This window comes from Asterias rubens, chromosome 15 (genome assembly GCF_902459465.1).
Source record: "Asterias rubens chromosome 15, eAstRub1.3, whole genome shotgun sequence".
Classification (NCBI taxonomy): domain Eukaryota; kingdom Metazoa; phylum Echinodermata; class Asteroidea; order Forcipulatida; family Asteriidae; genus Asterias; species Asterias rubens.
Window position 1 is genome coordinate 619,973 of NC_047076.1, and position 27,956 is coordinate 647,928.

At 37.2% G+C, this 27,956-nt stretch overlaps 1 protein-coding gene across 1 annotated transcript; it reads right to left on the reverse strand.

Moving 5' to 3' along the window:
• Positions 1–291: 291 nt before the first annotated feature.
• On the reverse strand, positions 292–23,894 carry LOC117300197 (SCO-spondin-like). Its single transcript, XM_033783922.1, has 16 exons — positions 23,609–23,894; positions 22,999–23,407; positions 22,057–22,294; positions 21,315–21,504; positions 20,587–20,684; positions 19,585–19,631; positions 18,710–19,051; positions 18,115–18,317; positions 17,127–17,254; positions 16,630–16,739; positions 15,578–15,721; positions 14,883–14,976; positions 2,818–2,864; positions 1,847–1,957; positions 929–1,042; positions 292–425 (listed from the first exon to the last, which is right to left on the reverse strand). Exons 1-16 carry the CDS (start codon positions 23,672–23,674, stop codon positions 292–294), a joined length of 2,475 nt encoding a protein of 824 aa, XP_033639813.1. The 5' UTR covers positions 23,675–23,894.
• Positions 23,895–27,956: the final 4,062 nt, after the last annotated feature.

Here is a 27,956-nt window from a genome sequence, read left to right on the forward strand (position 1 = left end):
AGAGAGACTGCCAACATAGCTCTTACATAAAAGTCCTATCTATTGGCGAAATGCCTATACAATTTAAATAGGATGCCAGTAGGATTCTTATAGATTTTTTGTCATTTCTTTGATTCCTATAAGATTCTTTTAGGTATTTTTTGTAAGAGAGGGCTAGATACGCTGAGTTCATCTACACGTTTTCGCGCACCAAGAGCAGTTGTCCAACCACCTGCTTCCTTTTGTCTCAGATGAGGGGGTTGGTTGAGAGTGTTATACACCCTTTTTGCCAAACTATGTGAAAGAATTCTGTCAAAACTTACTGCAATTTATTTCATCAGCAGCATCATTGAAGCCACAATCCATTTCTCCATCGCAAACAAACTCCCGAGAGATACATTTGCCATTGTCACACTGGAACTCTCCTCCATAGCAAGATGGTAAAGCTGAAAGAGTCGTCAAAATACAAAACAAAAAACTGTCACATCTCAATAAAAATAAGTAAACAAATAAAATGAGCTGTGCCAACTGCTTACTAACCAAAAAGACGTATGGTATATAAAATAGTTCAAGGCCCGACGTTTCGACCCTGGCAGAGTCTTTTCTCGAAGGCTCAAAATTAACAAGATCAACGAAGGTCCGGACAGATGCAAATTCAAACAGTTATAGATCTTCACATATTTGTATCTGCCTTTTGTAACTTTGATCTTTGCGTTGTTTTAAAAGTTAAACAATGTAGTTTCTCCTTTTTGGAGAGTAATACATTTTCTTAAAACTCATAGAACAGGTTCTCTCACCCCAAAAATGTACAAGGTAAAGTTCACTTCTCATTCGTGCTGTTAATTTTTGCAAAGATAAAACAAAATTATTAGGGAATTTGTAGGATTTCAATTGATCTTGTAACCCAAATTTCTGTTTGAAGCTTTCACAATTCACAAACAAAACTTACGACAATCTGCCTCATCTGAATTATCCTCACAGTCTGGTGACCCGTCACAGTAATATCTTGCATCAATACAATGGCCGCTATCACAGGTGTACTGGTCAGCTATACAGGTGTACACTAATTGATTGACAAAACAGAAAGGTCTTACCTTTTACTTCATCATGGAAAATTCAAAGAAGTTTTGTAAGATTTGTTATCTCATAATGAGTCTCAGATTTTATACATGGAGCTAGCTTATGTTTCTTCAAACAAATAAAAGACAACAAACCATGAGTATTTCTCTAAACTGAGTAACAATAATTTTGCAGAGCATAAATGTACCACCCACTATGGTGGCCGTGCATTTTCTAGCACTGCTCCAGTCTTATGGAACAAGCTACCAAATGACATCAGAAACACTCACTCTCTCAATACATTTCAAACTTCTGTGTTTACTGTTGGTGTATATTGGGGTAGAAAATTTAATACTTTTGAAATATCTTTTCTGTAGCGCCTTGAGTAATACTTTCTAAGAAAGTGCCCTTTATAAGTGCTATTCATCTTTTGCACGGAGGTATTTCCATATATGAACTCAATATGTGGACAAATTTAAAATAAAAAACTGTTTCCGAGCAAGCTCACCACAATCCTTCTTATCCAATCCATCTATGAATGACTTTTGATTTATTTCTTTTTCTATAAGTTTGTACTTCTATTCTGTGATTTGTAATTCTGAAGTGAAGCGCTTACGAACAAAAATTTAAAATAGTATTTTTTAAAGAAAGCTCACCACAATCCTTCTCATCCAATCCATCTATGAATGTCTCTTGATTTATTTCTTTATCTATAAGTTTGTACTATTATTCTTTGATTTGCATTCCTTAAGTGAAGCGCTTACAAAAAAAACAAATTAGAATAAAACAATTTTTTGAGAAAGCTCACCACAATCCTTCTCATCGGACCCGTCTGTACAATCATCGTCTCCATCACAGGTCCAACCATGAGGGATACATAAATCATTATCACAATGGAACTCAGTCTCAGCACATGTAACTAATCAGAAACAAAATCAGAAAAATGGAAATGTGTAATTTACAACAAGATAATATTATTTGTTTTGACCCTTACATGAATGTGTGTAAGCACTGTCTACTCAGTACTTTCATGCCTCCTGTGAAAAAAAATTACTGGCATACAACTCGGTGGGATTCAAACAAAACCTAACAAAATCAGAAACATGAAAATGTTGAATTTTCATCGGGGATAAAGAATATTACTTGGTTTTACCCTTACACCGATGTGTGTAAGCGCTGTTTACTCAGTACTTTCCTTAGAAAAAATCCCAGGCATACTACTCAGGTGAGATTTGAAACAACAACCGTTGTTAAATTAATTTAAACATCTGTTAAATTGTTGCGGAACCTTCTGCTAAAATATAGGATTTGAGCTGCCTCTAGCTTCCATGCACTCTTGGTGGTCTAGTTGGTAAGACATCTGCTCTAATAAAATCAGAATTATTATGTTAATAAAGTTAATCAAACTTGATGACTTCATATAATTAGGGGCGGTCAGGTTGGCATAATGACAACTTTCTTCACCTTTCGCTTCAAGGACCCCAGTACAAATCCTGTTGGGGGCACCATGTGGATAGGGTTTGTAGTCCCTACCTAGTTGTGTGGGTTTTCCCTGGAACAATTTTAGAGGATTTTTCTTCTATATTTAAAGAAACTTCCCTCTTTGTATTCTATTCATTGGGTTTTGGGATAAGAAAGTTATTAAGTCCTAGGCTTCAATACCAGAATTAATGAATGAAATAAATGAATGAATGAAATTAAGTTTACTGATAAAATATTTTGAGGTGATGCAATTGTTTGCTTTCAAATACTTGAGAATCCTTAAACTGGTTTACTTACTATTACAAGATTCTCCAAAGCACTCTAAATTTCCTCTGACACAAGTGCTGCGAAAAAAGAAGAAGTTTAAAACAAAATTAAATCATGATAGTGCAACTAAAGAATACTAAAATTCAATGTAAGATAAACTTCACCTACTTGTCTTTTCAACAATCAATGATGACATTTTTTCCTTGAAAAGGGCACTCTATCAAGTACACTGCAGGCCTGGGATGACACGCAGGCCTGGGATGACCTGCAGGCTACGGAGGACATGGCCTCCATTGCCTCTGGTCTTGGCCTTGGTGCCCCTTTAAAAGTTTCAGACTTTCCAATGGAAGTGCCCTTTGCAAAATGAAAATGGCCTTGCCCTTTCATGACACAAACTGACCTACAGGTACATGGTCACTGGTGAAGGCTTTAAACAACAGACTTTTCAGGCTATAAATTATCGTTTTTGGTTTTTCTCTTTCAATAGGAAAAATAAAATAAAAATATAAGTTAGAACTCTGACTAAAGTAAAAAATAACATAACAAGCCTAAATTGTCATTCTGCCTCATCGTGGGATGATGCTAAAATCAATTCAAACTGCTGAAAATAGACTCTGAAAGAAACCTTTATTCCCTATCCTAGCATTAACCATCTCTATGGTCGATCTCACCATGTTAAAAAGTAATCAATGGGGACTAGAATGTCAAGGATGATTTTAATTTGATTATCGAGGTAATAAAGGGGTTGACAATAAAGTACTTGTCTATCTTCACAAGCTTTACAGCCACCTGCGCACACCTGATTCCTCATGTAGGCATCGAAGGCGATTGCCTCCATGCCCCCTGGTCATTGCCTTGGTTCCCTTGAAATGTTCCAGTAGAAATTTACAGTTTTCTCAAAGGGTGCCCTTTACCAAGGAGAAAATGTCTTGGTGCTCTTGCCCTTTCAAAAACAAAGCATACATTGTAATGGTTCTCAGATTGTGTGTTACGAACTGCTCCAGATTTTTCAGCAATATCAAAGAAAAAAAATTAAAGAAAATTTCCACATGTTAGTTTTAGTGCATACTACATTTATTTAGGATTAAAATGGAACAATTCCAAAAGCCAAAGGCATACTTTGCCTTCAAAGATTACGTGCATGATTTGTTATTTAGTTAATTTCATTTTAATTCTGTCTAAGGAAAACTAGCATTATAACTCCACTCCGGAAAATCAGTGTAGCCTATGATTTGATCTGTGTTGGAGACAACCAAGCGCTTTGCATCCCCAGGAAAGAGTGCTTTATAAGTGCCTGGTTATTATAATTATTTTGACGAAGTGTTCCCAAAATAGGCATCGGCTTACTTTCATAGCCTTTTGAAAGCAACACGAGACCAGATTATTTCACAATGGAAACCAGTGGGACATCACTGGTGATTGAACATTCAATAACAAAACATCTCCCCCCCCCACCCCCTGAGACTTTAATAAAACAGACTACGGTGACAGCGTTACCCCCGCCAACAAACTGAGATCAGTTTAATGATAAAAGTATAACCATCTTGAAGCAACAGACATTTGCTTGTCATTAGGAGATAAGAAAAGTTTGATAACCATTTTACAAACCATGTATCCTGCAAGACTAAGCATTATCTTAGAAGGTTTCATTGCTTTGATTAGTATACTAGGCACTGATGCCATACAAATGGACTGTCAGATTGGTTGGAAACGCCACAACAACTTGTGTTACAAAATGGGCTCTTTCGAGAAAGATACCTGGACTAAAGCCTATCAGGTCTGCAAGAGTCTTGGAGCTAAGTTACCTGTTCCCCCAGACCTGCAAGGAGATACCAATTTTATTACAACCCTACTTGAACTTGAATTTGATGATATTTGTGAGTCACCAAGTTTCTTCAAAGTATGGCTTGGCTGTAAGAAGTTAGAAGGAGAGATGACATGTTCAGCTGATGACCAAAAGGATCTTGCAGAGAAAATCGACCAGCCTGGAAACTGCCAGACAATAAGTCTGTGCAACCTGGAACTAAACCCCAAAGCATGTGATTCTGGAAGACGAGTTTTGTGCAAACGCAAGCGTCAAATGACCCCCAGATCCCTTCAATGCCAAGCAGCCTTCAAACAAGATGATACCGATACCAAGCCATCATGCCTCCTTGACCACACCTACAAGGACATCCCACTTCTGCACCCGATACAATGCTGCATTGCCTGCCACAAAGATCCCAACTGCTTCTCTTTCAACCTGTCGGGGAAGCTGTGTGAACTCAACAATGCCACCATTTCCCAGATTGATGCTGCCAAGTCGGTTATAAGAATGGATAATTGCACAACCTACAATATCAACTAAACCCGATAGATTCAAGGTAAAATACACTCTCTTAATGAAGCAACTCTCTTTATAGAAAGCAATGACAACTTCACTTGATCAAACATATCCACAAAATTACATTACTCAAATAAAACTTAAAATAAATGCCTCTTATGTTTTGAACAAAATCCCACAAAAAAAGGAAGTTTTGCTTACAAAAATGTCATTAAAATTAAAAAATCACTTCTTTTTGGTTTGGGTAATTAATTGTTCCTTAGAATAATGATATTTACATCAGGTGAAGTAAACAAGAAAGCCACAAGAACAAGATCATTTGTTACGACGATCTCAGATATAATTAATGGTTGAAAAAAGGTAACATGAATCCGATTATTAAAATGAAATAGATGGGGAATGGACCTGCATTCTATTTTAAGACAATGTTTTTGAAAACTTGAGACCATTTCTCGTTTTCTCACGCTCTCACTTTGTTAATGTATTTTACTCTGTATTTTTTATATAATTGCTGCAATAATGAACACTTTTACACCAAACGTGCAACTCTCCGTATTGAAAAATAACTTGCCTCTGAGGTTGTTTGTGAAGTCTGTGCTAATCAACATCTAGATAAATTGTTTAGTTGATGGTGTTAAAGCCGTGGACACTTTTGCAACAGAAAAAAGGGTTTACAGAAGGTGATGGTGAAAGACTTCTCTGAAAACATTGTTCCATGAAATGCTTTACCTTTTGAGAAAACATTAAAACAATATAAATTCTCGATATCAAGATTTTACGGATTTATTTTAAACACATGTCATGACACGGCGAAATGTGCGAAAACAAGAGTGGGTTTTCTCGTTATTTTCCATTGCCTCTGGTCTTGGCCTTGGTGCCCCTTTAAAGGTTTCAGACTTTCAAATGGAAGTGCCCTTTGCGAAATGAAAATGGCCTTGCCCTTTCATGACACAATTTGACCTACAGGTACATGGTCACTGGTGAAGGCTTTAAACAACAGACTTTTCAGGCTATTAATTATCTTTTTTTTTTTTTTTTTCTCTTTCAATAGGAAAAATAACATAAATATATAAGTTAGAACTCTGACTAAAGTAAAAAATATCATAACAAGTCTAAATTGTCATTCTGCCTCATCGTGGGATGATGCTAAAATCAATTCAAACTGCTGAAAATAGACTCTGAAAGAAACCTTTATTCCCTATCCTAGCATTAACCATCTCTATGGTCGATCTCACCATGTTAAAAAGTAATCAATGGGGACTAGAATGTCAAGGATGATTTTAATTTGATTATCGAGGTAATAAAGGGGTTGACAATAAAGTACTTGTCTATCTTCACAAGCTTTACAGCCACCTGCGCACACCTGATTCCTCATGTAGGCATCGAAGGCGATTGCCTCCATGACCCTGGTCATTGCCTTGGTGCCCTTGAAATGTTCCAGTAGAAACTTACAATTTTCTCAAAGGGTGCCCTTTACCAAGGAGAAAATGTCTTGGTGCTCTTGCCATTTCAAAAACAAAGCATACAGGCCTGCCTTATGCAACGTCTCTCTTTGATGATTTTTTGATCGGCTTTAATACAATTCAACCTGTTTACTACTTGAAGAAAAGGCATGCCTTTGGAACTAATCGACTTTGTTAATCCTACATAAATAAATGTGTACAAATCAGATAAATGTGAAAATTTCATTTTAAAAGGAGGACACGTTTTTGAGGTACCACAAAAGTTTTTGTTGCCACTAATTTGAAGTGTGATTACCAAACGTATACTAGAGTGGAAGGCGTTGTACACTTCAACATAGACTCAACCCCAAGGATGCAAGGTTAAATAAACTCTTGCAAAAGCAATCCTCATTATAACAAGCAAATAAAACTTCACTTGATAAATAAAAATGTCTTAAAAACTACAAATCAGGGTCCAATTTTATGGCTCACATGGAAATCTGCAGTTAGGTTGTTTGTAGTATTTTGAATGGTTCCATTTATGTTGACAGCTGGTCTGGCCTAATTTTATATAAATTTGTCAGTGGGCTTAGATTGGATAAAAAAAAAAAATCCAAGTTGTGTTTACTTAATGCTTTTCATTTTGCCGTGAAGCGGTTTGAGGACTGTTTATTCATAATGTGCATGTTTTAATGTGCATGTTTTATTATTATTTGTATGCCCTGCCGTGCTGAAAACCATAAAAATAAGCATGTTACATGACGCCGTGAATTCAGAAGTCTTTGGTGAAATTTGGTTTAGATCTCTTGATCAAATGAAATCTTCTTAAAGCTGTTAAAGGCAGTGGACACTATTGGTAGTTACTCAAAATAATTGTAGCATAAAAACCTACTTGGTAACAAGCAATGGAGAGCTGTTGATAGTATAAAACATCGTGAAAACGGCTCCCTTTGAAGTAACATACTTTTTGAGAAAGAACTAATTTCTCACATAAATATTTGAACTGAATTCGCGACCTCAGCTGAGGTCTAGAATTCAAGCATCTGAAAGCACACAACTTGTGCGACAAGGGTGTTTTTGCTTCCATTATTCTCTCACAACTTCGATGACCAAAAGTGTCCAGAGCTTTACCAAAAAAAAAAAAAAAAAAAAAACAGCCACTAAACTCCTTTTTCCAGAGCTAATGCAAGAACTAGTCATGCATGATTTTGATAGTTAGTTCATTTGAATTCCCTGTAAAGAAAAACAGCTTCATCAAATCATCTTAAAAACTGTACACCAGAAAAATCAATGCGACCTACGAAGTGTTCCAAAAATAGATAGCGATTTATTAGTTTTATCCCATTATCAAAGCGCAACTCTTCCCAAACAATCTCATTAGCAACACGACCAGATTTTGTCACCATGGAAATCGATGCAAAGCCAGGGATGGAATAGTCAATACAACAGGCTAAATAAAGGATTCGATTTTTCAGTGAGACTTAAAACGGACCACGGTAACAGCCTTGAACAAACCATCAACGTGATGCTGAGGTACCAGTGACGATTTTTTGCTCAGTTTAATGACAAAAATAAAACCATCTAAGTGTACCTATCATTCCTTGCCTGGATATTTCTAGAAGCAACAGACATTTGCTTGTCATTAGGAGATAAGAAAAGTTTGATAACCATTTTACAAACCATGTATCCTGCAAGACTAAGCATCATCTTAGAAGGTTTCATTGCTTTGATTAGTATACTAGGCACTGATGCCATACTAATGGATTGTCAGATTGGTTGGAAACGCCACAACAACTTGTGTTACAAAATGGGCTCTTCCAATAAAGCTACCTGGACTAAAGCCTATCAGGTCTGCAAGAGTCTTGGAGCTAAGTTACCTGTTCCCCCAGACCTGCAAGGAGATACCAATTTTATTACAACCACACTTGAACTTGAATTTGATGATAACTGTGGGTCACCAGGTTTCTTCAAAGTATGGCTTGGCTGTAAGGAGTTAGAAGGAGAGATGACATGTTCAGCTGATGACCAAAAGGATCTTGCAGAGAAAATCGACCAGCCTGGAAACTGCCAGACAATAAGTCTGTGCAACCTGGAACTAAACCCCAAAGCATGTGATCCTGAAAGACGAGTTTTGTGCAAACGCAAGCGTCAAATGACCCCCAGATCCCTTCAATGCCAAGCAGCCTTCAAACAAGATGATACCGATACCAAGCCATCATGCCTCCTTGACCACACCTACAAGGACATCCCACTTCTGCACCCGATACAATGCTGCATTGCCTGCCACAAAGATCCCAACTGCTTCTCTTTCAACCTGTCGGGGAAGCTGTGTGAACTCAACAATGCCACCATTTCCCAGATTGATGCTGCCAAGTCGGTTATAAGAATGGATAATTGCACAACCTACAATATCAACTAAACCCGATAGATTCAAGGTAAAATACACTCTCTTATTGAAGCAACTCTCTTTATAGAAAGCAATGACAACTTCACTTGATCAAACATATCAACAAAATTACATTACTCAAATAAAACTTAAAATAAATGCCTCTTATGTTTTGAACAAAATCCCACAAAAAAAGGAAGTTTTGCTTACAAAAATGTCATTAAAATTAAAAAATCACTTCTTTTTGGTTTGGGTAATTAATTGTTCCTTAGAATAATGATATTTTCATCAGGTGAAGTAAACAACAAAGCCACAAGAACAAGATCATTTGTTACGACGATCTCAGATATAATTAATGGTTGAAAAAAGGTAACATGAATCCGATTATTAAAATGAAATAGATGGGGAATGCACCTGCATTCTATTTTAAGACAATGTTTTTGAAAACTTGAGACCATTTCTCGTTTTCTCACTCTCTCACTTTGTTAATGTATTTTACTCTGTATTTTTTATATAATTGCTGCAATAATGAACACTTTTACACCAAAGAGGCAACTCTCCGTGTTGAAAAATAATTTGCCTCTGAGGTTGTTTGTGAAGTCTGTGCTAATCAACATCTAGATAAAATTTTTAGTTGATGGTTAAAGCCGTGGACACTTTCGGAACAGAACAAAAAAAGTTCACAGATTTCACATAACTTGCAGGGTTTACAGAAGGTGATGGTGAAAGACTTCTCTTGAAGTATTATTCCATGAAATGCTTTACTTTTTGAGAAAACATTAAAACAATATCAATTCTCGATATCGATATTTACGGATTTATTTTAAACACATGTCATGACACGCCGAAATGTGCAGAAACAAGGGTGGGTTTTCCCAGTATTTCCTCCCGACGCCGATGACCGATTGAGCCTAAATTTTCACAGGTTTGTTATTTTTATATAGATGTTGTGATACACAAAGTGTGGGCCTTGGACAATACTGTTTACCGAAAGTGTCCAATGGCTTTAATGATTGAAATAATGATGTTTGAAACCATAATATTAGGATTGTTAGCCCACGGACAATATTCATCAAATGAAAAAGAGTTTCAAAGGAAAGACTAATAACAAAAATATTGCTTCAGCCGCCAAAAGCTATGCTAATTACAAGCGTTCTGATTGAGCAAGAACAATGTTGGATTGAAAACTTGTATTTGTACAATATTAGTATTGCTCGTTTCAGACATGGCATAAGCTCTGCTGACTTGCCATGCTCACCATTCGAAAAATGAAAGATAACTCTGTATAAAAGCTGAATTAATAACAACACTGGTTTTATTGCAGTGACATTGTCTCCCAAAATGATGGAACCAAGATTGTTGTGATCATGAACGGGTCTAAAGAGTATTAGTCCTCTACTTAACCCACCCCCCCCCAAAAAAAAAAAAAAAAAAAATCAGCCACCAAAACCCCATTTACAAGAGGTACCCCAAAAACAACGAGAATGACGGTTAACATTATTTTCTTTGAATTCCTTGAATTTGAAAAAATCACCATGAACTTATCTTAAAAACTGCACTACAAGATAAATCAATATTACATAGGAAATGTTCAAAAAATAGCCCAGAGGTTTATTTCCATCTCCTTTTTAAAGCAATCGCACAACATCGGTAAACAGTATTGTCCAAAAGCCCACACTTCGTGTATCACAACTTATACATAAAATAACAAACCTGTGAAAATTTACGCTCAATCATTCTTCGGAGTCGGGAGAAAATAACGAGAAAACCCACTCTTGTTTCCGCACATTTCGCCATGTCATGACATATGTTTAAAATAAATCTGTTATTCTAGATATCGCAAATTGATAATTGTTTAATGTTGTCTCAAAAAGTAAAGCATTTCATGGAATAATGTTTCAAGAGAAGTCTTTCACCACTACCTTCTGTAAACCCTGTAAGTTATTTGTAAATCTGTGAACGTTTAACTTTTGTTCTGTTCAGAAAGTGTCCAATGGCTTTAACCAACTAAAAAATTTATCTAGATGTTGATTAGCACAGACTTCACAAACAACCTCAGAGGCAAGTTGTTTTTCAATACGGAGAGTTGCCTCTTTGGTGTAAAAGTGTTCATTATTGCAGCAATTATATAAAAAATCCTTTAAACTGTTTAGTCTTTAGGTTTATGTGCACAGATTTTGCGGTCTCCTTTCTACAGTCTTGCTTTAAAGGAGACCTCCACCACTTACTCGTCAATGTTTTATTTCTCTACCATAATATTCTGTCAGCTAAAAAAGTGGAGCTCAATCACACTCAACTAAACTTGCATAAAATTATTTTAAAAAATTTAAAAAAAAAAATAAAAAAATTAATAATCTGTAATAATTAAATGTTTGAAGTAATTTTTAGTGACAGTAGGGCCTAAACAAGTTCTGAATTCAAAGTTGTGTTTTTTGTTATTTACAACAGTTTGCACAAATTAATGTAAATATCACTTCTAGATCTAAGTTACAACCGGTTGAACACTGATGCAAAATGCATAGGGGCATACGTGTAATAGCCCTACTTCTGATACGACACAAAAATGCAAGTCGACCATTGGCTGGCAGTGAAACAAGACATAAATGCCATGGTAACTACTGATATTCCGATTTCTATAAGCCTAGTTGCTATGGGCATTGGAAGTAGATCAATTATTTAATGAAGGATACGTCAGTATGGGAAGCAAAGACAACAATAAATCTCTCAAAGATATAAAATTCATTTAGAATTCTCTCAGAAAATTTGCCCGCTAGAAAGTGAACTAGAAACAATTGTTGTAGATGAAGTTAATGTTATATGAATTTGGAGCTGTGTTACCAAATATGTTTTAATAAGCTTGATGCTCATTGTCTATATTGTAGTAAGAATATTTGTTTAGCTAACACTTTTGAAAATTTTCTTGCATTTCTCTGTGGTTGTCAAAAGTAATTTTTAAATTAGACATTGAACAATTAATTTGCAATTTTCAATTTTGTCTAAAAGGTGGGTCATACCTTGGGAATGATCCCCTCGCCCAAATAAAATAAAAATAAAAACATGAAATTGTATTATTTCTATCTAAAAGCTTGAGCAGCCCTTTTTGTTTAAAATGCCCAATCAACTAGAAATAAAATAAAATATGTTTCAACCTTTGACACTCCAAAAAGGGGAGGGGTTTTAGGCCTTTTTTCCAGTTTCAAATTTATAGTAAAAACTTTATTGAAGTAGGGTGCGAATCATGAAATGCTTCTCTTAATGCAGGAGTAATAATGTTTGAGTGACGTTAGAGATGCTCGTGTTTCTGATTTTGCTTCGTGTGCTAAGCACTTAGCAGCACAAGCTTTATACTCCCAAGGGAGGTGAGGTGACTTAAGGAATAAAATAAATGGCCCAGTTACCAAGGCATAAATAATACCATCATGGTATATATTGTATAAACGTTAAAAATTACCATATACTTGTTTAAATATTTTTGAAAACTAGTTGTTCTATTCTTAATCTATAAAGAAATCAATGTTTAGCATAATTTGTGGTAGTTTACCGACAAAATCCCAACTCCTTTAAAGGAACACGTTGCCTTGGACTGGACGAGTTGGTCTATGAAAAGCGTTGGAAACCATTTGTTATAAAATGCATATGGTTAGAAAGATGTTTTAAATCTAAAATATAATGCTCCACACAAGTATCACTCAAAATTGCACGGTTTTCCTTTTACGTCGCGAACTAACACGGTCGACCATTTATGGGAGTCAAATTTTTGACCCCCATAAATGGCCGACCGTGTTTGTCGACAGGGTAAAGCGAAAACCATGCAATTTCGAGGCATATTTGTGTAGATCATTGTATTATACTTTTACAACATCTTTCTAACCATACCGATTTTATAACAAACGGTTACATAGCGCTTTTAAAAGACCAACTCGACCGATCCAAGGCAACATGTTCCTTTAAGTGAAGTACTATGATCTTTCTTCACTCTAACAAAATCCAACATCACATGGGAACACAAAAAACCAAACATGCAGTTGGATTTTGAAGAATTTGGAATTAGCATCTTAATTGATTAATTGATGTTATTTAGCTGACAGAGTTAAAATATATTTATTGTGGTTGCTTTAGTTTTTATTGTAACAACATTGGGGTTATGGGCCTGCTCTGTTATCATGGATGACGTTTGATTTTTGGGACACTTCAATAATTCAAATAAAGGATATTTCTTCTGTTAATTGTTTTTTTAAAGGTTTTTAAACCTAGTCTAAGATTGCAATTTGGAGTTTGATTAAAAAAATAATAATAGGCCCTAAAACATTGCGATTGATTTTTATGAAATGGTTTATCTATGCTTACTATGAATATAAATTCAGGCCAGATGCTTCATTTTTGAATTGGTATTGGTAAGAACACAAAGGGGTTTCCCCTATTGGGACGTTTCAAGAGGCATTATTATTATTATTATTATTATTATTATTATTATTATTATTATTATTATTATTATTGACATATAGTTGACATGACAAATACCATCAAAATTTGGCATTTGTATTAAAATTAAAATAAAATACACAAAATTTAACTTTTATGATTTTTGAAAATGTCACTCATTTTAAAAGAGCAGGTTGCGTAGCCCAGTTAACTTGTTTTAATTATTATTGATAAAAGCTTCGATGTTTATTAATGCTCAATCATGTGTAATTGGCAGTAATGTGTAATTGGCAGTATTTTTTCACTGTATGTGTGATGCACAACAAACAAAGAAACTGTTATTTTGATTGTTTTATTATTATTATTTTGTTTTTCAATATTTGTTTGTTATTATTTATTTGTTTTAATTGTTTTTATTATTATTCTATATTTTGTTGCCACATACAACATAACAACATTAAGACAGTCAAGATAAGATAAACTGGGATTGTAATATGCATGAAAATTCATCGTTTAAAGCGCCTTCATGCAGTCAAAAATATACTCTATTAATATTTTAAATTAAAGGGACATTGGTTTCAAACAAAAGCCAAAAAACACCTATTACATTCACTGCTGAAGCTGAGGTCACAAAGCATAAAATATGACATTGATGTTATGCAATCTTCTGACCTCAGTGGAATACTGTTTGAGATTATGACATATTCAAACTAAATATCAGCCAATTAAAATTTTGTAGCCAAAGACTTCAAGGCAACAAATAAACGTCAAACCTGGAACTACACAAAGGTCACGATGGACACAGAGACCATGACCTCTGTTGCCCTTCTTCTTGGCCTTCGTGCTCCTTCAAAAGTCCCACAGACTTTAAGATTTTCTAATGGAAGTGCCCTGTGCAATATGGAAATGGCCTTGCCCTCGCAAAGGTGAAATTCCAGGCCTGACACATACCAGAGCATTGGGAGACTTTCAGAACTGTCAGTGACAGCACACTGGGGAACCCAATGGTTGGGTAAATATTTGCAGGCTCAGATATTGACCCATTTCACCTGACGTCATCATCAGAACAATCTTGGATGCGCCATTTTGGTGGTCAATGTCAACGTGTGTTATTCAGTGAAGAGCGCATTTTTAGGTGACGCGGCGTTGACATGTAAGCCTATTGACCACCAACATGGTGAACATGGCATCAGCCGCCGCGTGTGACGCGCGTGCAAGGGGTCAATACTTTGCAAAAATTGTTGGTTAGGTACGTTTGCATTGAATCTGTTGCCTTGACAACTAACGCAGCAGGGGAAGACAAATTAGTATGTTAAATTATGTATTGCACTCGATGTATGTGTTTATGCACAACGAAAAACAATAAATGCACTTGGCACCAAAAACTTAGAAATGTCAAGTTATCTTATTAAGTAGTCCAGACTCTTCCCTGCATTATAATTTGTATTTCTTTTTACCTCCTCACATTAATCTAACTCACAAAGAAAAGTTCATTAAAAAATTACATAAAGTGCCCACTTACCAATTCTGGCAGTCTATCAGTAAAATGGTGCCTGGAGTATACTCTGCATTTCCATGGTAACAAGGGCATTCATCAGCAGGAACACATCCACCATCTGTTCAAAATCATTTTCAAAATAAAATTAAACTCTTTACCTAAAACTTCATACCCCAAACATTACTTAATAAACCACAAGGGGAACTGACTGGCACCACTAACAAAATATAGAGAACGCAACATTGGGCTACATGTAGATAGCTCAGTTGGTAGAGCACGGGATTGTAATACGGAGGTCATTGGTTCAAATTCTGCTCTAAAATTTACCCAGTTAATTTCCTTGGAAATTAGTACAGAATACAGTCAACACTCATTATAAGGAGTTTCCGTTTATAAAGCTTACATTCTGAAGCCCTGAATCTCATTTCTGCCTCATGTTTCTTATTTTAGCTGTCCTCTTATAACAACATTCCTGTTATAAAGAGGTGCTAGTCCCAGCGACTTTGTTATCACGAGAGTCGACTATAAATATATTTATATTTATTTCACTAATGAGCAATTTTCCTTACCTTGAACAAAAAATATATACATATATATAACTGTTTTATTTACGTTGATTGTGGTTTATTACGGCTATTGAAAAAAAAAAGTGAAACATTTTAACAATTAAATTGAAAGATTAAGTGAAAACTTAATTATTTTTGAAAAAGTTTGCTAACCTTGTACGACCATTCCTTCAGGGCAGTGACATCCCTCGACGCAGCCATTACAATATTCTGGTTTCTCATCACCGATAGTCTGACAAGTTTCTTGGCATGAAGGTCCACATGCAGAGTACTCAAAACCATACTCACACTGGATGGCTAGAGAATGAGAAATGGTGAGAAACAATGAGGAATGGTAAGAAACAACGAGGAATAGTGAGAAACAATGAGAAATGGTGAGAAACAATGAGAAATGGTGAGAAACAGTGATAAAAGTGAGGAATGGTGAGAAACAATGAGGAATGGTGAGAAACAATGAGAAATGGTGAGAAACCACGAGAAATTATAAGATCACTGATAAATTATAAGAAACCATTTGAATTCTTAGAATCAATTAGAAATTATGAAAAACAGCAAGAAACAAGAAAAACTAGACTTCAAATTACCTGGGCCCATTTAAAGGCAGTGGACACTATTGGTAATTACTCAAAATAATTATTAGCACGAAACCTTACTTGGTAACGAGTAATGGGGAGAGGTTGATAGTATAAAACATTGTGAGAAACGGCTCCCTCTGAAGTGGAGTAGTTTTCGAGAAAGAAGTAATTTTCCACGAATTTGATTTTGAGACCTCAAGTTAAGAACTTGAGGTCTCGAAATCAACCATCTAAACGCACACAACTTCGTGTGACAAGGGTGTTTTTTCTTTCATTATTATCTCGCAACTTCGACGACCAATTGAGCTCAAATTTTCACAGGTTTGTTATTTCATGCATATGTTGAGATACACCAAGTGAGAAGACTGGTCTTTGACAATTACCAATAGTGTCCACTGTCTTTAAGAATAGAGCAGCTTAAGAATAAACAGTAGCTAAGCACAACAACATTAGGCTTACCAGAATAAGATTGCCAACCAAAATCACATGTGAGTTGTTTCTCACAATGTTTGTATACTGTCAACAGCTCTCCGTTGCTCATTGCCAAATAAGTTTGTATGCTAACATATATTTTGAGTAATTACCAACTGTGTCAAGTGCCTTTAAGAGAAATATTTACTATCCACTTACCACAGAGGTCTTGAGATCTCCATTTGACGTGGACACCACTACGGGAACATTCCATGGCATAAGCAGAGATTGCTGTACATAAACATTCACAATCACCACCTATATCACATCTGAAAATCACAACATAAAATAGGCGTGAAACTAGACTTTCTGCTTCTTCTCATCCATTCACTCTTGATCTGCTGAGATGTAGAACAAGGAGTCATTCCAACAGTTTTACCACATACTGCATCTCTTTGGAACTCCTTGCCTGGTGGATGTTTCCCTCCATCCTACAACCTAGACTGTTTTAAGAGGAATATCAATTCCTATGTTTAGCTCCCCTGAGTTATTTTGCACAAATTAAAACTGTTGTTCTTCTAGCCCTTACAAAGAGTGGCCTTTCTAGGGGGAACTTGCATTACATTTGTTTTTAATGAACACAAAATTAAGACTTGAGAAAATCTACTGCAGATATTGATGCAGAGTTATATCAGCTTGTTTCCATGGCAACTTACCCACACGAATCGTAGATACAATTCTCAAGATATGGTGAAGGATCGACGATGGAGTGACATGGCTCAAACAATGACTGCATAAGAATGTTACAACGTCGGTGTGCCCAAGCCTCACGATGACCATTAACCTTAAACAAATACAACAAATATTGTCATGTTAAAGTAATAAAAAGTTAAATTTGATTGGGGATAAAGAATATTATTTGACCCTTACACCGATGTGTGTACAAATCTGTATACTCAGTGCTTTCCTGAATCTTGCGAAAAAAACACACAGCCATATTACTCGAGTGTGATATAAACCCATGACCTTTGAAATTCTAGAGCACCACTAGACCACCAAGATAGCCCGGTAGTTAGAGGCAGTCAAGTGTTCTTTGGTTATTATCTTTTGATCAATAAAATGAATTTACTGCTTCCTTTTGGAAACAAATGTAGCTCAATCAGTGATCCTGAGATGAGCATCAGAAATTCAGAGTAAAAGGCCACATCAGTAAAACTTTCTTAAATAGCCCATATGGAGGCAAGATAAGAAAGAAAGTTTCATTTTTAAATGTAGGAAGAAAAACCCAGATAATTAATCAAACCAGGGTCCTAGAAGTGGAAGGCGAACTAGAAAAAAAGATACCACTACGCCAACCTGACCACTTTCGAACAAAATTAAACAAATAAAAAAATTAAAAATGACCAATGGAATAACATCAGGAAAAGCAAGCATCCCAGTGGGCATAGTTCAACCAATTCTTCTGACAAAAAAATAATAAAATAAATAAATAAATCAATAGACCTTTTGCATTGACGACATCAAGCGGCCATCTTAGAGGTAAAACTGTAACGAACCGTTCAAAACGCACAGATTTGTACGCGCGGCGCACAGGATTGGCCATGAACAACCTCCTTTTGACCTCTAGGTGAGGGCGCCCTACTGAAATGATGTCTTATGCATAAGGTCTATTAAAAAGAAATTCCCCCAAGCAACTTGACTCACTGTACAAGGATGAACAACATCTTCATGATACAATTCTGGACATCCAACGCTGACCTTCCATGTATTAGCAAAGTTATCCGCACTCTGCTCAACAGCGCCGCTCCAAGCAGTAAAATCATTCTCTTGATTCCCATCAAAGTTACCACATAACCCTGATAGCTGACCACCAAAGTGAGGTTGCACCTCAACGTACACACGGGTGCCTTTGTAGAAAGAACAAGACTTTGAATAGTTTATAGCAATGAGGGACAACTGAGTGCAGGAATGATATTTAAAATATGCAACTTATTTTCCATTCTGCAATTACTCGACTAAAACGGCCCAATCAAACATTTTAAAGAAATGACAAATATTGATATTTTCAAAAGATGTTAATAGGGTAGCAAATTTTCCAAACTTTGTAAAACTCAGGAAATTAAAAACGAAACACTTTGGAAACTGAAAACAAATATGTTGAAAGCTGAATCTATGAGAGCATTAAAATCAAATCATACAAAGCTTGTTTTCTCAAAGAAATGGAGTTTGACACATTGACGGCATTCAAATAAGAGCAAACCTGAATTATTTCGAAATTGGATGTTAAATTTAAACCTACCTCCATCCCATAATACTCGGAGTCCAATATTAGATGTGATGGTATAAAAGAATCCCGATTTCTCAATCTGTAGCGAGTAATAATGCTTAGGCAGTTGAACTTTGACATCATTAACAGTGACCTCTCCACCACGCACCAGGAAGATCGTGACATAATCACCGATGTTAATCTCGATGGCCCGGGTGCATGTGATTCCGCTTGACCCGCAGACGACGTTTTCTACTTCGACTGAGAACGTGTCGTTGGTTGACTGGACCATGGTGTAGCGACAGTCACCAACGAAGGAATACATCCGACCGTCGAATGTTGTATAATGGCCCTCTCCTACTGCAGAGCAGACGGCTGAAAGAAAATAAACATAAACAAATGTGTGTTTAAACAGAAAAATCCTTATAAACCACTGAAATACAAGTGTTATCAACCAACAAACATTATTATTTTGTTAATTATTTCTGATAATGAAACCAAGGATGCCTTATAAGTGAACTTAATCAATGTAGCTCCCAAGCCTGAGGAACCTGTGAACCACAATTATTGGGGTTAACCCTCTACTCTTCCAAGATAAGTGTTCTTGGCTCTTTACATGCACTATCAATGCTAGTTCATGAGACCTATAATGTCCCATTCAAAGGACAAAGCTGTGACCCAAACCCACACGCTGCTGTTTAACAACACTGGAGCATGAGTCCGGTGCTCTTAACTGCTTGGCCAAGAAACTCAACAGTGCTTGGATAAAAACAAACCTTGGTTCCTCCCTTGAAATAGTTCGTGAAAGTGAAAAAAAAGTAAAATACCACCACAAATTTTCAGTCTCTAGATTTCCAAGTTTCTTAATAACTATCCATGAAAGTTAAATGTCTAATATAATAACTTACCTGGACATACTTTATGAGTGCAGTCCCACATGGTTCCTTTGCACACACTGCAGTCACAACAGGATAGAATATCTTTTAGAACAATTTCAATATTTGAGCTACAAGATACAACAATCACCAACAACGATGTTTCTTTTCTAAGAAACACAGGTTAATATATTTTGGTGAACATTATTACATGAGAAAGACACATGTTTAAAATCTGGGGTATTAAAACATCCTGGGGCAAATAAAACCAAATTTACTAGCACAGTGGGCTACTTTATAAAAAACTTAAAGAGTGAGGCCTGTATTCATTACCCCTGATAAAACTTTAACATCTTTTAAAGGCACTCAACACTATTGGTAATTACTCAAAATAATCTTTAGCATAGAAACTTACTTGGTAACAAGCAATAAAGAGCTATTGATAGTATAAAACATTATGAGAAACGGCTCCATCTGAAGAAATGTAGTTTTTGAGAAAGAAGTAACTTTCCACTAAAATATGTGAATTTGATGTTGAGACCTCAGAATTAGATTTTAAGGACCCCAAATCAAGCATCTGAAAGCACACAACTTCGTGTGACAAGGGTGTTTTTCTTCCATTATTATATCCCAACTTCCACTACCAATTGAGCTCAAATTTGTACAGGTTTGTTATTTTGTTTATAATGTTGAGATATACCTGTCAAGTGAGAAGACTGGTCTTTGACAATTACCAAAGGTGTCCAGTGCCTTTAAGATAGATGTTAATAATATTAATTATTACAACGTTTATAGAGCGTTATAGAAAGTTTTTAAGTGCTTTAACCAGACTAATCAGATTGACAAAACAGATAGGTTTTAGGTAATAATATAAAGTATCCAATGAAGGAGCTGCTTGAATGTGGGTGGGTAGCTTGTTCCAAAGTGTTGGAGCTATGACTGAAAACGCACAATCACCATATCGTGTCATGGTGCAGGGTCCCGGGGAAAGCTGGAAATGAGCCGAGGAAGAAGAGAGAAGCGAAATGTTCTTACCATTGATTGCATGCATCAATCTGCATAGACTGACCATGTTGATAGCTATGCCCACTGTGATAACAAGGACACTCTGATGGCAGAACGCACACATCTTCCTAAACACACAAACCAGATCAGTCACAATTTGTTGGACAATAACGGTTTCCTCGTCAAAAGTCATTCTTCAAGCAATTGAACTTAATTTCAGGCCGGGAAATTCAGAGCATATTTATAAAATTATTTCTCACTAAAGTTTTCAAATCCTACTGAAATGTCAACTGGTCTAACACTTGTATGAGTTCAACAAAGAAACACAAAACCTTTGGTTTCTATTAGTTCGCTAACCCAAGTTCGCTACAATGAGAACATACCCGTAGGCAGATACATTGTACACACAATTAATAATGACCTAAATTGTCACAGGTAATAGGGCAAGGTGTGGCATCACCTGCCTTCCATCGTTAAACCCCACCTGCCGGAGAACCCCACCCCCCCCCCCCCCACTAATCCCAAATAAATTCCCAAACACACTTACATCATTAAGAAAATCCTGAAGGGCAGATACATCCTGGCCTTTTTGATGCTACACATGATCGATAACAATCTAAATTATCACACGTGACTGATAGGGCTAGACATGGCAAAGACATAGCTGCCTTCAATTATTAACAAGCCTCACCTACCAGAGACCCCCCGCCCCTCCCCGCCCTACCACCAATCCAAAATCAATCCCAAATTACACTTACATTTAGCACATATCCAGTTGGGCAGATACATCCTGGCCTTGTTGATGCCACACATGACCGATAATGATCTAAGTTATCACAGGTAATAGGGCAAGGCGTAGCATGGACATCAAATACAAGGTTATTAGGACATATCAATGTCTCGTTGCATTCCTCACCAATGCAGTCAAAGGTTCCGTTGATGCAAGTACTGTCAAAATAATTACAGGAAATCAACGCTTAGAAAAATCCATGGACAAAGTTGTTAATATACAGGCATGATATTTGGAAATGGAAACAAGTATGAATATTTATCAAGTACAAAGGCTGACCTACATGTACATGTACTCATGGTGTTGGCTTTATTAGACTTTTTGGGTTATTTTAATCACAATTTTTCTGATTTATCCAATGATAACAAATTGGAAATCAGACTTTAGGAAAAACATCATGCCTGGAAAGAAAAAAAATCTATCTACACTTGAAGGTGTGCATCAGAGGCCAGTTCACTCCGACACAAGTGAAAATAAAAGTAAAATCTTGAGTAACAATTTGCAAAAAACATTCATGAGCTTTTCTGACAAACTTGTAAAATTGTTTGGGTAAAAAAGTAAGTTCATCCTTACATAAAGACAGTGATGAAGAGTGAATTTGCTGATTGTCTCTGGCTTGTGCAGCCATTACTAATTGTTACAATGGATTCATAACAACTGACAAGCCAAAGCCAGTGTTCAAACAACAACCCAACCCTACACATTCTCACCATGTTCGGCAGGACTGTTCTATTTCATCACCAGGGGAGTACACATGATCATCATAGTAGCAGGGGCAAAATGATGGGGAAATACAGTTGCCATCATCATCAAGCACTGATCCCTCCGGGCAGTTACATCCCTCTACACAATAGTCTGTCTCAATACATGGGAGGCTGAGGTCACGACAGGATTGGCCACAGGTCGGGCCACAGTTACTGTACACTTGGCTTCCTGGGCAAGAGACATCTATAGAATAATCAAAAGTAGGGCTTTAGTTTTGAAAATATACTTTAAAAAAATATTCAAATAAACTTCCACTTCTAGAAAAATGTTGTTAGAGGATCTTAAAGGTGGTTTATACTTCACCAAAAGCAAATGCAATGACATTGACTGATAGGGAGGACGCCAACGTAGGGCTGTTTTAACAGATGTTAAATTTGCAACTGGGATATAGAATAGTAATTTGGTTTTACACCAATGTATATTTTTACTGTATACTCAGTACTCCAACATAGGGCTTGAGAGCTCAGTGGGTAGAGCACCGACGGTTCAAGTTCAGCTCCAGTCAATTTTTTCTTTGTTTAAAAGTAACATTTACTTAAAGTTAACAGTCAGTATGCACTGTTTTATATTTGCTTCTCTTTCTTATTTGCACGAAGCCCGGTTCATACTTCCTGCGAATGCGAAGCGAATGTTGACGTCACAAATTCGCAGCGAATAATTCGCACCAGTTGAACTCTGCTTGACTCACTTGCGAATATCGCTGCAAAAGGAGGGTTGTGACGTCAAATTCACGTCAAATTCGCTTCGCATTCGCATGAAATATGAACCGAGCTTAACTCTGAATGTTGACACCAACGAGATGATCAGATTGTATAGTTTTCTGGGGAATTATTTTCTTTTAAATCCTTGTCAAATCTGAGTTTAGGGTGAAACAAATTCAAACTCACCACAATACTTAGCGACTAACTCATGTTCCCTCCAGTCCACAAATATCCCTTCATTAGCGCACTCCATAGCATATCCCGCTATCGACTCACACAAACATGTCGCTGTATATGCCGTATCGCATCCACATACATCGTACATACAGATATCATAATATAAATCCGGGCTCACACTTCCGTGACAAGCACGGAAGATATCTGCGTTTAAAATGGCGCATTTTGCTTCAGCAAAGTTTGCCATGTGAGAGTTTAGACTGCACGGAGGAAGGGAAACTGTAGTTTCTGGTTCGTAGCAGCCAGGATCAACAACAAATTTGTTAGTGAAGGCGATTTTGTTGGTTTCGATGTCACCGGCTGGAGTGATGAAGTCGTTGTTTTGATTGGCATCAAAAGTGCCACACAATCCACGTACCTAGATTAACAAAAGAAAAGACTGTGAATCATTCTGATCTAATAGGTTGAGGTGCATGCTGGTAAATTTCAATAGTAAATCAAACATAAATCAAACATAAATCATCCCTTTCAGCCAGACTGAAATGGAAATTTTTTTGATGAGGCTTTCCTCCTGCAGTGAAGTAAAATAACCAAGAAAGAAAGTTGTAAAAAATCTTACTTTGTTCATGTAGCTCGGAGCCAAGGTGATGTACAACCTGTCAATCCCATCCCACTTCAAGCTCATTCCAAATGCTTCAAGGATATGGAACTTTGATGACGCTCTCCGCACAGACACGTGCTGATTGACAAAGGGTGGTGTAATCTCAATGCCATTCACTTCAACGAGTTTCCCCTGCTTGAGGTAGACTTCGGTGTCATTGACTTTAACTAACACAGCTTTAGTGCAGGTAACAGAGTGACCACTTCCACAATCCTGGTTCTCACCAATGACTGACACTGTTCCATCAATGTAATCCTGAATCATAAAAATGGATTGTATTCTTAAATATAATTTGCCTTTACACAAAAACTAAAGCTCTGCTTTATAATCAATTGGCTAAATCCTGGCAAAGCAACCTCGATTAATAATTATCAAAAGACCTCTAGAATAATGCACAATTTCCGCACCGAAAATAGCAGACCTTGAAACAACCCTAGGCACAAACAGCACTCACTGTGGTGCACTGTGCCTTTGCTGTGGTACTTTAGGCAAGGCTGCTGTACAAACATAGAGTCAAGTGCTGTGGTCCAGTCTAGTTCCCTCTGTTCTTGCTACACCACAGGATAGAACAGGACACCAAGCGTGGGAAAACAGCACTCACTGTGGTGCACTGTGCCTTTGCTGTGGTACTCTAGGCAAGGCTGCTGTACAAACATAGAGTCAAGTGCTGTGGTCCAGTCTAGTTCCCTGTGTTCTTGCTACACCACAGGATAGAACAGGACACCAAGCGTGGGAAAACAGCACTCACTGTGGTGCACTGTGCCTTTGCTGTGGTACTCTACGCAAGGCTGCTGTACAAACATTTTCCTCATAGAAGTGACCCTTACCAGAGGAAAATTGCTGTGCCCCTTCAAGAGGGAAGTTAAAGGCCGGAGCGCCGCTGGCCCCCACGAGCCACCTCTCCTAGCTATTCAATGATCTGCCTCCTTTTCCTCCTCAGTGGTGGCGATGTTTGATAGTGTATGCTAAGATGAAATCTCAGTGTTAAGAAAAGAAAAATTACCTCCACCAACATGTAGCGACAATGTCCCATGAAGGTGTATTTCTTCTTGTCAAAGGTCAAGTAGTGAGGATCACCGACGACATGACAGGTTGACTGACAAACATCCTTGGTGCACTCCCACATTCCAGAATTACAGGTGCTGTGTGAGAGAAAACACATAATTAATTGGTCTGGAAGAATGTACTTACCAACTGTCTCTAGAAGGTGCTCAATTTAATAAAGCCTATAAGCACAAAAACTTGCTAAGCACAGAAAAGTATTGCTTAACAGAAGTAAGTTACTAGCCCCAACTACATTAAATTTACATTGTTGTGACTGCTTTGTGCCCCACCCAATTTTTGCTTAGAAAAGAAATCTGTAAAGTTGTATTTTCTGCTAAACAGCTTTATGAGCTTGGCCCCTGGTTAAACTCCTAGGTGTTAAAAACAACCAAACTACCCGAATTTATACCCCAAATTAGAATCTACTCTCCAAGTGGGGATACTCATTGTTTTGGAAATTCTTGAATGACGAGCAACCACACTATCCAAGTTGGCCACCTTTTGGCACCAATGGCCCCATCCCTACAAGCGACTGCGTAAAGGGCTCCCTCTACGAGCCTTACACCAATCTAGGCCCGATTTCAAAGATCTGCTTAAGCACAAAAAGTAGCTAAGCACAAAACATTTTGCTTACCAGAATAAGGTTGCCAGCCAAACTACCACGTCACGTGTACAACTTGTGACTGGTATCCTGCTCATGTTTGCTTAGCAACAAATTTTAAAGCAATATTTACTGATTAAGCAGCTCTATAGACCTAGTCACAAATACTCGGTGTGCGCGAGTTAGGCATGGAATGAGGTGCATGCTGGTTTAGCTAGCGATCGAGTTTGATTGCTATAGCTAGACCAGCATGCACCTCATTCAACAGTTATTGCTTGCGCAATGGGTTTTTTCCGAAAAGGTCTATGAAATTGGGTGCTCCTGTTCTCATTATTCATAAAACTCACCAAGTATTACACTTGACAGACACACTTGCTCCAGGTGGGTATTTCTCCCGATTGTGGATGCAAGGACAATCCTCAATCTCGATACAATGACCCTCTTCTAAGACGGTACCCGGCGGACACTGGCAACCGCTTACACAATCAGACGGACAGTGTTTCTCTAGGTCTGCATTAACGGAGGAGCAGGTCTGGGGGCAGAGTGTTCCGCACTCGGTGTAGATCTGGGTGTCTGGACACTCTTTGTCTGTTGATAGAAAAGGTTTTTAGGTTTGAAGAGCTTCATCACTGTGTAACCACCCCCAGGCACAACTCCAAAAAGCTAGTAAGCATAAATAACTCTTGCTTAGCAGAAGTAAGGTGACCAATAAAACTATCATTAGTTACAGTTAGTGCCTACTAATGTTTAGCTTAGCAAAGAAATTTACGAAGTAATACCTTTAGTTCAGTAGCTTAAAAACAAACAATTGGTTCCCATTACTCAACGTATATAATCCCTTTAAGGAATTATTGAAGAGACAAGAAACTTACAGCAAAGATCTTGAGTTCTCCATGACAGTGCCACACCCCTACTAGCGCACACCCTACCATAAGCCTCTAAGGTTACACACAGGGCTGTCATGATGGACTCTGCCGAGTCTCCAAATTCACAGACGTCATATTGGCACTGGGTTATGTAATCCAATGGACTCAGCTGATAAAATGCACAAAAATATAGCACAAATTAAATGAGAAAAAGGAATTAGCAGTTGCAAACTGCTAACTTGCCTGGTTAGCAGTTTGGACCTGACATAATGGTATTAGTGCAAAAAGAAAATGCCTGGCCAGACCCGACATATCGACCCAGCAGAGTCTTTCTCAAAGGCTAAATGAGAAAAACTCTGCTAGGGTTGAAACGTCAGACAAGTAGCTGTTTTTGGTTGAAACGTCAGACAATTAGCTGTTTTTTGCATAAATATTAAAGGTAATCAAGTTAAGTGGAATGTCGTGGCCGAGCGGTTAAGAGCACTACATGGTGCAATGTAAAAGGAGTAGGTCTTAAAATTTGAACGTAGTCCCATATATAACCTTACATGAAAATACCGATTGTTACGACTTGAGACTCACTGAGTGACGGATATAAGAAGCCACTATTATCATTAAATGAATACTTACCACTGAATGACATGCCTGGAAATCCTCAGCAAGCTCAAGGACACTACAGAGAGATTGAGCTGTTTCAATAAGATTGCCATTCACAATGCATGGATGGACCTCAGAAAGGGGTGGACACACCTACAAGAAATCAACAATAATTATGCACATGAAATCAAAACGAAAATGTAACAATCAAACAATTTATTGGATGATTATCAAAAAAGCAAACTATATGTGCACAGCCACAATCATGGGTCTACTTTTTGTTCGTTTCCATTTTATGACCAACGGTTTGGAAGCCACTTACGTAGCAGTTATCTCAATGTTATTATATTAGCTAACAATCGCTGTGTCAACTATTCAATGATGAAAAAAAGTGCTTGGAGTTTGTCGAATACAAGATCTGCAAAGAGTTCCTCAATTTTCATCTGTTGTTCATTTGGTGTCTTTGTAACAAAAAGTGTACCCATTGTTGTGGATTTGCACATTATGGTTTCCAAGGTAACTGACCTCTCCAGGTCCTGGGGCCTCCCAGGATGCAGCAAACTGAAACTGATTACTAGCCACTTCTCCGCTCCTTGTTGTCATATCATCTGCAATAAAACAAATAGTCAATAACCAATAAATTGTTCTTTTCAAACCAGCACAGTAGAGAAATAATTACTATACATACACCTTGCGATAACAAGTTCTAAGTGGTTTGATGTTTCGACCCTAGCAGAGTCTTTCTCAAAGCATCTTATAACTTTTGATCTGAGGTTTCTTTTCCTACACTGCAAAATTCAGATCCTACTTCATAATACAGGTAGATTTAACTACCAAAAAAAGAATAGCACTCCACACAAAGGAAATCGCTTTTGCTCGAAGTACCCGTTTTTCAGAGCAAATTTACATTTTACTCATAGAGGTGCCCCTTACCGAAAGGAAATTGCTGTGCCCCTTCAGGAACAAAGCTCAAGGCTCGTATTATGGAAATAAAAATGTCAACTTACTTGAAGGGTCATCATCAAAAGTTCCACAGAGTCCTAAAGTAGAATGTCGTAGCTCAGCAAGAACAGTCAACTCAATCATCATTGACCCATCCCACTTGGCTAAAACACCAAGTCCACTCTCTAGATATGTGAAGTCACCAACACGCTTAATGGAAATACCTACAGGAACAACAAACAGGGTTTTATATTTT